This window comes from Cervus elaphus, chromosome 5, assembly GCF_910594005.1.
Source record: "Cervus elaphus chromosome 5, mCerEla1.1, whole genome shotgun sequence".
Lineage (NCBI taxonomy): Eukaryota > Metazoa > Chordata > Mammalia > Artiodactyla > Cervidae > Cervus > Cervus elaphus.
The window spans coordinates 118,592,745-118,605,351 of NC_057819.1; the positions used below are offsets into that span (position 1 = coordinate 118,592,745).

The 12,607-nt window shown below is 38.6% G+C and overlaps 1 protein-coding gene across 1 annotated transcript in view; it reads left to right on the forward strand.

Moving 5' to 3' along the window:
- Positions 1–12,607, forward strand: part of EFCAB13 (EF-hand calcium binding domain 13) — a 249,822-nt gene that overhangs the window by 18,995 nt on the left and 218,220 nt on the right. The window contains exons 5-6 of the mRNA XM_043900794.1: positions 552–634; positions 5,321–5,464. Coding sequence (XP_043756729.1) covers positions 552–634; positions 5,321–5,464 — 227 coding nt within the window. The remainder of the gene's footprint in view (positions 1–551; positions 635–5,320; positions 5,465–12,607) is intronic.

Below are 12,607 nucleotides of genomic sequence, written 5' to 3' on the forward strand. Positions count from 1 at the left end.
TGTTGTTGTTGTTAAATTGTGTCCGACTGTATTGTGACCCCATGGACTGTAGCCCACCAGGCTTCTCTGTCCTTGGAATTTCCTAGGCAAGAATACTGGATTGGTTTGCCATTTCCTTCTCCAGGAGATCTTCCCCACCCAGGGATCGAACTTGCATTTCCTGTGTCTCCTGCATTACGGGCAGATTCTTTACCTGCTGAGCCACCTGGGAAATCTTATAATAACTTTCTATAAAATTTGCTGTAAGTTGAATTAGGAATAGGAAAAAGTGGACCACAGTCAAGAGATATTACATATTGACTAGGGTAAATCTGCTCCATAGAGATATACCTAAAAGAAATAAGTGAGGATTCTAGGGTGCAGAATATGTAATAACTTATTATCACCTGGACAGTTTTTAAAGAAAGGTTCTTATGGAGTGTAAGAGATGAGAATTTCAGGCTAAATTTTAATGGCAAAATATTATATATCACAAAGTGATATAAAAGTTTTGTGGGTTTTTTGTTTTATTTTTGTTTTCTTGCTTTCTGATATGGCTATTTCTTTGACAGGAAAGATGAAAAACTTTCTAATCTTTACCAGACACTATATGATGAAGTACCTGAAGGACGCTTTTACTCAGAAGAATTAAGCGGTAATAATAGGTTTCAGAATTTCTTGAATAAATTTCCTGATTATGTGTTCTGTGTTCTCAAAGAGACAATTTAAGTTATTTCTTTCCAAGTTTGATGACTTTCTAAAGGGGTAGGTGTCTTTGCTTGATAGTTTTTTTTTTTTTTTCTTTCAGTATTTTGAGTATATCATCACATTCTCTCCTGGTCTGAAAAGTTTCTATTGAAAAATTTGCCAGTGGCCTTACGGGATTCTCTTGTCTCTTTTCTCTCCTTGCTTTCAAAGTTCTTTCTTTGTTTTTGACTTTTGACAGTTTAATTATAAAGTGTCTTTGTGTAACCTTATTTGGGTTCAAACTATTTTGGGATCCTTTAGGCCTCTTGGATTTGAATGTCCATTTATCTTCCCAAGTTTGGGATGTTTTCAGCCATTGTTGTTTTAAAATATATTTTCTGTTTCTTTCTCTTTGTCTTCTCTTCCTGGAATTCCTGTAATGCAGATATTGTTTCTTTTGTTTGTATCCTGTAAGTCCTATAGGATCTCTCTGCTCTTTTTTTCCTTTTTTCGCCTGGGTAATTTTAAATATTCTTTCTTTTAGATTCTTTCTTCTATGTGGTTCAGTTTGTTTTTCAAGCTATTTAATTTTCCTGTTCAATTCACTGTATTTTTCAGTTCTAGGATTTCTTCTTATTTTCTTTTCTTTAATATTTTCTGCTTCTTTCTTGAGCTTCTTGTTTTTTGGCTGACAGTTAATAGATTTCCATTTCTTTAGGGCCAGTTACTGAAACTTTATTAGTTTTCTTTGGTAGTGTCACATTTATGTAATTTTTCATTATCTTTGATTCCTTATGTTGGCATCTACATTTGAGTAAGTGACCTCCTTTTCCAGATATTACTGGTTTGCTTTAGTAGAGACAGTTTTTCACCAGTCAGCTTAGTTTCTGTTTCTGGATGTGTTAACTGGTAATGTCCTTGGGAAGGTGGGTCTTGCTATCAGAGTCTCTTTTAGGGCTAGGCCACAGCTCATGTTCTAAGATTGGGGAGGGGATGCACTGGTTGAGAAGAGCTGGCTGGAACTGCTGGTTTGTCCCCTAAATGAAGCTACAGGAAAGGTTCTGTGTTGCTTGGGTTCTCTGGTCAATCAGGACCGGGTTCTATACTCACTAGTAGGCAGGGCTATGAATTAACTTTTGAGCTTTGCAGGGCAATAGAACTGGTCCCAAAGGAATGAACGGCTTTTTGTTTGGAAATCTGAATCAGGCTAGACAGCACTGAGTTTCCTAGTTAGATACCCCAGTTTTGCTCTGTAGACAGAGAAAACCCTGGGCTGGGCTGTCTGTTCAACTGTTACTGTAAAGAGGGCTATAGGATGGGTTATACAGCTCCCCGTGTGCTCTGGTTAAGTCCCCTGGTTGGGCAGGCTAAAGGGCTGTGTTCAACAGTGTGTGGGACTATAAATTAGTTTCCTTGTTGAGCAAAGCACCATACAGGCCCTAAGACCTGCAAGGTTTGTTTGGGTATCAAGTTGGGCAGAAATATGCACCAAGTTCCCTGGTCTACTGATCTACCATCCTGTCTGCAGACAGGTAGGGCCAGCAGTGGGCCTATCTCAAGTGCCATTGTAATTGGAGTTGCAAGATGGTGTATAGAGATTCTCAGGAGTTATGGTTAAGTTTCTCGGTCAAACTGGACTGGAGCCTTTATTCAGTTTTCAGTGGGGCTATAAATTACCTTTCCTGCCTGGTTGGGACTGAAGGACAGGTCCCCAGGGCTGGTAAAGCTCTTCATTTGGGAATCAAATCAGACAGATGTCTGCACCAAACTCCCTGGACAGACAAAGCCACCATCTTGGCTTTGCAGATGCAGAGTTGCTGGTTGGGTTTTCTGCTCAAATGCCAATGTAATAGAGGCTTCAGGGTGGCCTACTGAGATTCCCAGGAGCTCTGTTTAGGATTCCTAGTTAATAGGATTGGAGTTTATATTCAGCAGAACAGGCTCCAAGGCTGATAAGACTCTTGTTTGGGGAGCTAATCAGGTAGATCTGTACATCCTGGCCAGATGCAGTTGCTGGCTTGTTTCTACAAGCAGACAGACCCACTAGCCAGGCTATCTGCTCAGGTACTGCTGGACCAAGTCATTTCCCAGGTGTTCAGGCCAGGCTTCCTGGTCAGGCAGGGCCAGAAGCTCCATTCAGTAGTGCACTGGGCTGTGAATTACTTCCTCTCTCTGGGTAAGCAGGAGAACCAGCTCCAAGGCTGGAAAGGCTTTTTGTTTGTGGTCTTGACTCAAGCAGACCTGTGCCCCAAGTTCCCTGGCTAAAGCAGGGCACTGACTTTTTCTGTGGATGACCAGTTCTGCTTGCTGGACTCTCCGTTCGAGGATTGCTGGACTGCATAGCTTCATGGGTGTTTGGGTCAGGCTTTCTGGTCAGGCAGAACCAGGAGCTACAACTCAGCATTGGATGGAGATATGAATTAGCTCCCTTGTCTAGATGGAGTATTAGAACTGACCCCAAGTAGCTTTCCAGGTATTCTGGTTAGTCTTTCTGGAGAGGCAGGGCCACATATCTTTAGTGTCTTTAAAGACATCTTTAGTGTCCAAGTGGTTGATTCATGTAATACTCATACAATGCTTTTTAAAACTAATTATTACTTCAATTTCTCTCACCAACCCTGATGTCCACAATTTGATCATTGTTATAATGTTGAAACCTCAGACTTGTTCTTGTTCTTGTCTTGTTCTCTGCTCACAGTCTCTTATACTTGTAGTTCTTTTTATTTTACAATTTTATTTCATAGACTGCCTCATTTGGTGCCCCTGTGAATATATGATTTCCAGCCTGAGCTGCCTTTAGCACCAGTTGGTATCCCCTTTTGTTTTGATCAGATCCCTCTCCTGTTTCTTCCTGTACTTATTTCACATCTTCATTGCTCTCTTCAAATCTTCAATCCTATCACCTAGTCCTTCAGTTCTTAAAAGATGACATTGCTTTTTCATAGAGAGTTAATAAAGACTGTTTGGCAGAATCTTCCTGAACTCCTTGACTATAAATGAAATCCATAGCCTTCTGTATTGTCTCATTGAGAAAGAGTCGCTTTCACAAGACGGATCCTTTCACTTCTCTCTTTTTCAATTTTATTTTCTTCTGCTTCCTTAGGGACGATGCTTTGTCAACTTTATACTCTTTCAGAGAAGCTTATTGAAAGAGCTGTTTTCAAAAAAAAAAAAAAAGAAAGAGCTGTTTTCATTAATTACTGTTTACTTCCTACTGTTGTTCAGTTGCCCAGTTGTGTCTGACTCTTTGCAACCCCATGGACTGCAGCATGCCAGGCCTCCCCGTCCTTCACCATCTCCCGAAGTTTGCCCAAGTTCATGACCATGGCATTGGTTATTACTTCATCCAGGTTGAAGTAATGGAACTGGATGCCATGATGTTAGTTTTTTTTACTATTTAGTTTTAAGCCAACTCTTTTACTCTCCTCCTTCACCCTCATCAAGAGGCTCTTTAGTTCCTCTTTGCTTTCTGCCATTGAGTGGTATCATCTGCATATCTGAAGTTGTTGATGTTTCTCCTGCCTATCTTGATTCCAGCTTGTAACTCATCCAGCCCAGAATTTCTCATGATGTACTTAGCTTATAGTTAAATAAACAGCAGACAGCTCTGTCATAGTCCTTTCTCAGTTTGGAACCAGTTTGTTGTTCCATGTCCAGTTCTGACTGTTGCTTCTTGATCTGCATACAGATTTCTCAGGAGATAGATAAAGTAGTCTGGTATCCCCATCTCTTTAAGAGCTTTCCACAGTTTGTTATGATCGACACAGTCAAAGGCTTTAGCACCGTCAATGAAAAAGAGGTAGATGTTTTTCTGGAATTCCCTTGCTTTCTCTATGATACAGCGAATGTTGGCAATTTGCTCTCTGGTTCCTCTGCCTTTTCTAAACCCAGCTTGGACATCTGGAAGTTCTTGCTTCACGTAATGCTGAAGCCTAGCATGCAAGATTTTAAGCATGATGTCACTACCACAGGAGATGAGTGCAAATGTCCAAAGGTTTGAACATTCTTTAGTACTGCTTTAGTATTTACTTCCTACTTCACTGAAATCTGGTTTCCAGAAACTTCCAGAAGTGAAACTTCTATTAGTAAAGTCATTAGTGTCTTTTTAAAAGTCTTTTTCTGGTATTTATCATTATTATTTGTTGCCTCTTTTTCTGAAAACAAGGTGAATTTAACCCAGTTTAGTTCAGTAGACATTTTTTGAGAATCTCTTCTGAAGTAGATTCTGGGACTTGAAGAATGAAAAATCTTGCCCTCTATTAGCTGAGAGTTTAACTGAAGGATACTGACATGCAAGTAGTCAGAATACCAAGAGCTTTGACTGACACACACACAAGTTATAAGGAAGCAGAGAAGGGTTTAACATGCCCAGGATAAGTTGTGGAAGCCTTTGCTTATGTGAACCTTGCGTGAGTTTTCTGATAGTTTCTGAGAATTCTTTAGAAACTCATAGGCTTAGAGGTCACTGGCTCCAGACATACCCAAATAAGTAACAAGACTGATGTTAAAGCAAAGAGTTGGAACAGAAAGATTTGTTCCTCTTTTTCTTTAGTGATTGTCCCCCACCTGCACCTCAGCCCTGACCCCGGAGAGGATGGGGAGAATAAATGATTATTCCCTTGAGTTAATTAACTGTTTTGTTATGTGTATTCAGCACTTCAGAAAGCCTGTAAAATTTTTAGTAAAATTCGAGGTGGTAAGATTTATGTGAATGATCTGCCAATGATCCATCGCATCTTGAAGATCTCTATAAGTGACACAGAAATGCGAAAGGCACTGAAGACTATTGATATTGATGGTAAGTTTTTGTGTTTTCATTATTAGTTTAGGGGGTCTACAGTCATGGACATAAGTTAGATGTTGTTGTTCAGTCACTCAGTCGTGTCCCAACTCTGCGACCCCATGGACTGCAGCACACCAGGCTTCCCTGTCTTTCACCATATCCCAGAGTTTGCTCAAACTCATGTCCATTGAGTCAGTGATGCCATCCAACCATCTCGTCCTCTGTCGTCCCCTTCTCCTCCTGCCTTCAATCTTTCCCAGCCTTAGGGTCTTTTCTAATGAGTTGGCTCTTCGTATCAGGTGGCGAAAGTATTGGAATTTCAGCATCAGTCCTGCAAGGAATATTCAGGACTGATTCCCTTTATGATTGACTAGTTTGATCTTGTAGTCCAAGGGACTCTCAAGAGTCTTCTCCAGCACCACAGTTTGAAGGCATAAATTTTTCGGCGTTCAGCCTTCTTCTCAACTCTCACATCCATCCATGACTATTGGAAAAGCCATAGCTTTGATTATATGGGCCTTTGTCAGCAAAGTAATGTCTCTGCTTTTTAATACACTATCTAGGTTTGCCATGGTCAGATTGATTACAAATGATAGAAAAGCTAAACTTTAAAATGTTATAAAAAAACTTCTATGCACATTTACAATAATGATATTAAAAAATTGGGCCTCAGATACACATGACTGAATTGATTGATTACTAGGTTGGCTTATGACATGCTGTCATCAACATTTGATATTTTTAGACTTTTAATTTTTGCTAGTTGCCTTAGTATGAAATGGCGTGGGATAGGGAAAATTTCTTAAAGCAAAAAATGTTTGAGATTAATATGTTTGATATATTTAATTATATTAAAATTCATTGCCTGGGCTGGGAAGATCCCCTGGTGGAGGGCATGGCAACTCACTCCAATGTTCTTGCTTGGAGAATCCCATGGACAGAGAAGCCTGGTAGGCTACAGTCCATTGGGTCGCAAAGAGTTGGATATGACTGAAGCAACTTAGCACACACATTTAAAAAGACACCTGAAAGTGAAAAGACAGGTTACAAACTTGGAGATATTTGCAATTCACACAATTGACAAATGATTAGTTTACAAAATGTGTAAAGAATTCATACCAATAGATAACAAATAATGAAATAGAAAAGAAGGAAAAACACACGGATAAGTATTTCACATAAAATGTAACACTTATAGTCAATAATTATGTATAAATAGGTTCAACATCACTCTTGTTCAAGGACATAAAAATAAAACCCTAATAAATTACACTTTAAGTAGCTAGAGAAATTGTACATGATTGGACTATTGAACAATAGCAGAAACCTAGAAAAATATATATTTTTGCACTCTATGTTTGATACTTGAATCAAAGAAGTAAATAATAGAGAACGCATTACAGACCATTCAAAGCTTGTTATTAAGGGAGCCACAGGTCATAATGGCCACCATCAAAAAGTGCATAAACAATAAATGCTGGATAAGATATGGAAAAAAGGGAACCCTCCTACACCATTGATGGGAATGTAAATTGGTACAACCACTATGGAGAACAGTATGGAGGTTCCTTAAAAACTAAAAATAGAACTACCACATGACTGCTCTTGTGTGTAGACTATGGTATTCTACTGTCAGTTAATTCTAGTCACATTTTTAGTTTGTACTTTTATCTTATATGCTTAGTGAATCTGCTGATAAATTTGCTAATGGAGTCTTTTTCTTTCTTTTTCTGAATCATTTCTTATAGTTAATGGAATGCTGGATTTTTCAGATTTCCTTAAGGCTGTGAATGATGTCTGTTATTTAGTCTCTCAGAATCCAGGTAAAAAGATTTTCTTCAGAATTATAGAAGAAAATTATTTTTTGTAGTAACTGATTTTAGGGTGGGGTGGTTATATGAACTTATGTTTTTTTCAGAATTTCTTAACTCCTTTTTGCCCTAGTAGTCCAGGTTGAGAAAAATTAGACATGGGCTATTCTATAAAAGGCACTAAAAAACCTGGATCACTGCCATGGTATCCTAATTTTCTGTCTTCAATCTCCACTTTTTCCTGTACACAACTACAACACCAATTTTCTTAAAACACAATTTTTGTCATGTCATTACCTCAAAAATTTAGCTGCTCTTCTTCGTCTAAACTCTTACACTTCGGGTCCTCACTTCTTCATAATTTTGCTTGCTGCTCTTCCTTTCTCCTTAAATCTCTCCCAGGCAAGAACCCCATGCTCCAGTTCAGTTCAGTCAGTTAGTTGTGTCCGACTCTTTGCGACCCCATGGATTGCAGCACTCCAGGATTCCCTGTCCATCACCAACTCCCGGGGCTTACTCAAACTCATGTCCATGGAGTTGGTGATGCCATCCAACAGTCTCATCCTCTGTCGTCCCCTTCTTCTCCTGCCTTCAGTGTTTCCCAGCATCAGGGTCTTTTCTAATGAACCAGCTCTTTGCTTCAGATGGCCAAAGTTTTGGAGTTTCAGCTTCAGCATCAGTCCTTCCAATGAATATTCAGGGCTGATTTCCTTTAGGATGGACTGGTTGGATCTCCTTGTAGTCCAAGGGACTCTCAAGAGTCTTCTCCAGCACCACAGTTCAAAAGCATCAATTCTTCTGTGCTCAGCTTTCTTTATAGTCCAACTCTCACATCCATACATGACTACTGGAAAAACCATAGCTTTGACTAGATGGACCTTTGTTGGCAAAGTAATGTCTCTGTTTTTTAATATGCTGTCTAGGTTGGTCATAGCTTTTCTTCCCAGGAGCAAGCTCTTTTAATTTCATGGCTGCAGACACCATCTGCAGTGATTTTGGAGCCCCAAAAAATAGTCTGTCACTGTTTCCATTGTTTCCCTATTTGCCGTGAAGTGATGGGACTGGATGCCATGATCTTAGTTTTCTGAATGTTGAGTTTTAAGCCAACTTTTAAACTCTCCTCTAACTTTCATCAAGAGGCTCTTTAGTTCCTTTTCACTTTCTGCCTTAACCCTGGTGTTATCTGCACATCTGAGGTTACTGATATTTCTCCTGGCAGTCCTGATTCCAGCTTGTGCTTCATCCAACCTAGCACTTTGCATGATGTATTCTGCATATAAGTTAAATAAGCAGGGTGACAATATACAGCCTTGACATACTCCTTTCCCGATTTGGAACAAGTCTATTGTTCCATGTCCAGTTCTAACTGTTGCTTCTTGACCTGCATACAGATTTCTCAGGAGGCAGGTCAGGTGGTCTGGTGTTCCTATCTCTTTAAGAATTTTCCAGTTTATTGTGATCCACAAAGTCAAGGCTTTGGTGTAGTCAATAAAGCAGAAGTAGATGTTTTTCTGGAACTCTCTTGTTTTTTTGATGATCTAACAGATGTTGGCAATTTGATCTCTGGTTCCTCTGCCTTTTCTCAATTCAATTTGAACATCTGGAAGTTCATGGTTCACATACTGTTGAAGCCTGGCTTGGAGAATTTTGAGCATTACTTTACTAGCATGTGAGATGAGTGCAATTGTGTGGTAGTTTGAACATTTGGCATTGCCTTTCTTTGGGATTGGAATGAAAACTGACCTTTTCTAGTTCTGTGGCCACTGCTGAGTTTTCCAAATGTGCTGACATATTGTGTGCAACACTTTAGCAGTATCATCTTTTAGGATTTGAAATAGCTTAGCTCAGCTGGAATTCCATCACCTCCACTAGCTTTGTTCGTAGTGATGCTTCCTAAGGCCCACTTGACTTCACATTCCAGGATGTCTGGCTCTAGGTGAGTGATCACACCATCGTGATTATCTGGGTCATGAAGATCTTTTTCGTATAGTTCTTCTGTGTATTCCTGCCACCTCTTGTTAATATCTTCTGCTTCTGTTAGGTCCATACCATTTCTGTCCTTTATTGAGCCCATCTTTGCATGAAATGTTCCCTTGGTATCTCTAATGTTCTTGAAGAAATTTCTAATCTTTCCCATTCTATTGTTTTCCTCTATTTCTTTGCATTGATCACTGAGGAAGGCTTTCTCTTTCTCCTCGCTATTCTTTGGAACTCTGCATTCAAATGGGTGTATCTTTTCTTTTCTCCTTTGCCTTTAGCTTCTATTCTTTTCTCAGTTATTTGTAAGGCCTCCTCAGACAACCATTTTGCCTTTTTTCCCCATGCTCCAGTTAATCATAAATCTCCATACCTGCCAATTTCATTCTTACTTCATGCCTTAGTTCATTTTTTTCCCCTTCTGTTGAAGACTCATATCTGTTTTCTTGTCTACCCTTGACAATTCTTTTCCCATTGCCTGGAATCTGCATGAATTTCTACCTAAAGTTTTCAGATACTGAATTGTCTCCTAATAGCTTTTAGCTTGCACTACATATAAATTGTAAAGAAAATAATTGAAACGACTATTCATGTTAATGATAGAAATAGTGCTTCCAAAGGTCTGCAATCTCTAGTGTTCATGATCTAATTTTAGCAGTCCTTTTGTTTTTCCCTTAGGCAAGATTAAGTTTCTGTGCTTAAGAAGATTACATATATTGGAATTATATATATTTATTGTCAGCCAAACTGTATTTTCTTAGAATCAAGGATACATGAATGTGATAGTCAATATTCCCGAGTAAGCAAACAAGAGGCAAGAAAAACTCTTTAAAGTTTACTGATTCATTAATGTAATAAATGTTGTTAAATGCCTACCATATGAAGCCGTAGACATGGTATTTGGTTTGCTTTTCCTTTTTTAATTCCTTACTTCCTACTTGGCATTTTGATTAACTCCTGTGGCATTGGGATTCTCCTTTATCTCCTTGGTTTTTGACTTACAGCCTTTTCCTGACCATAGATTTATATGTTTGTTTGGACTCCTAGGTACTGCCTACTTGTTGTACCACAGTTAAGAATAGCTTATTTGCTCCCTTATATTCCTTGGTTTTCAATTCCTGGTTTCCTATTTTGACCTTATTTCTGTTTATTGCTACATGTTCTGCAACTAATCAGGAAGTCCCAGGCTTCTTTTTTTCATTTTAAATCAACACACATAATTCTTGAATGTTATTTTTATAAAATATCCAAGGAATATTTAAGTGTAAAAAGATGTGAAAGACACTGTTTAATTCCTCCTATAATTTAATGTTGACCTTAGAATCCATTTTGTATTCCATTATGAATATATATATATGTGTGTTTTGTAAGATGAGATGTTACCAATTTTTAGGCAGAGGGTTGATTGAACCCAGGTCTCCCACATTGCAGGTGGATTCTTTAGCAGCTGAGCTACAAGGGAAGCCCTTTGATCTCACAGAAGCTAGTAAAAAGACCAAGCATACAGTTAGAAATTGAGAGACCCTCTAAAAAAGGGAAAAATAGAAATAATCTACTTTAAGAGAAAAGAGTCATGCTATATACATTGTTTTCTAGTATGATTTTTAAAAAATAAGTAATATATCTTGAAAAGTTTTCCATGTCAGTAGATATAGGTCAGCCTTTTTTTTTTATTAAAACTTAAAAAAAAATAAATTTATTTATTTTAGCCTTTCATTTTCAAATAGCTACATGGTATCTGAAAATGTAGATATACTGTAATTTAACCCCATAATGTTGAATATTTAATTGGTTTTAATTACCTTACTATTGTAAACAATTCCACAATGATTATAACTTTTCTTATATTTTTATATTATATATTTATTTGATACTATATTTACATTTATATGTATGCATGTGTCTTTATCATACCTTTATAAGGAAAAATGAGTTATAAATTATTAGGCAGAGGAGAGCCAGTGTGTACATTGGGACATGCCTTCAATACCTTGCCAGTTTCTCAACTCTGCCTTAACCTTCACTTCCTTCCTAAGTATCTCCCCAAGGTAAGCCAGTGGTAAGAGTTTGTTGTTGTTCAGTTGCTCAGTCATTTCTGACTCTTTGTGACCCCATGGACTATAGCCCACCAGTCTCCTCTGTCCATGGGATTCTCCAGGCAAGAACACCAGACTGGGTTGTCGTGCCCTTCTCCACTTCCAGTGAATATTAAGTGTTTATTTCCTTTAGGATTGACTGGTTTGATCTCCTTGCTGCTCAAGGGACTCTCAAGAGCCTTTTCCAGCACCAGAGTTCAAAAGCATCAATTCTTCAGTACTCAGCCTTCTTTCTGGTCCAGCTCTCACATCCATGCATGACTACTGGAAAAACCATAGCTTTGATTAGGTAGACCTTTGTTGGCAAAGTGATGTCTCTGCTTTTTAATATTCTGTCTAGGTTTGTCATAGCTTTTCTTCCAAGGAACAAGCGTCTTTTAATTTCATGGCTGCAGTCACTGTTTGCAGTGATTTTGGAGCCCAAGAAAATAAAGTCTGTCACTGTTTCCATTGTTTGCCCATCTATTTGCCATGAAATGATAGGACTGGTTGCCATGATCTTCATTTTTTGAATGCTGAGTTTTAAGTCAGCTTTTTCACTCTCCTCTTAACACCTTCATCAAGAGGCTCTTTAGTTCCTCTTCAGTTCTACTGTTAAGGTGGTATCATCTGCCTATCTGAGGTTATTGATATTTCTCCTGGCAATCTTGATTCCAGCTTGTGCTTTATCCAGCCCAGCATTTTGCATGATTTACTCTGCATATAAGTTAAGTAAGCAAGGTGATAATATACAGCCTTGATGTACTCCTTTGCCAATTTTGAATCAGTCTGTTTTTCCATGTCTGGTTCGAACTGTTGCTTCATGACCTGCATACAGTTTTCTCAGGAGAGTTTAGGACCTTCTCAAGTCTTTCCTGAGTGTCTATACAGCCCGAACCTTGTGTGTAGCCATCTAGATTCCCAGGAGTATGTTGGAGATTTTCAAAGCCACCTATGGATATCTCATTTCCCAGATTTTCCTCTTAAGTTTGCTTGTTAGCCTATTGTTTGCTCTGTTTCCATTACTACTGGCAGTTGTGATGGTAAACAGTTATCTCTGTTTTTGGTGAATTCTCCCGGGGAAGAGTCTGTTTGCACTGGGAAAGCTTTGAGTCAGTTTATATAAGAACAGATTTGTAAAAAAAAAAAGAACAGATTTGTAAGTAGGGTCTTCCAGAGAACCACCAGACAGGTCTAATAATAGCAGTTCTCAGGGAATGGCACTTTGAGGAAGTTTCAACCTCTTTTTTCGCCATTAGATTTTAGGTTGCTGGTTTTCATTGCAGTTTTCGACT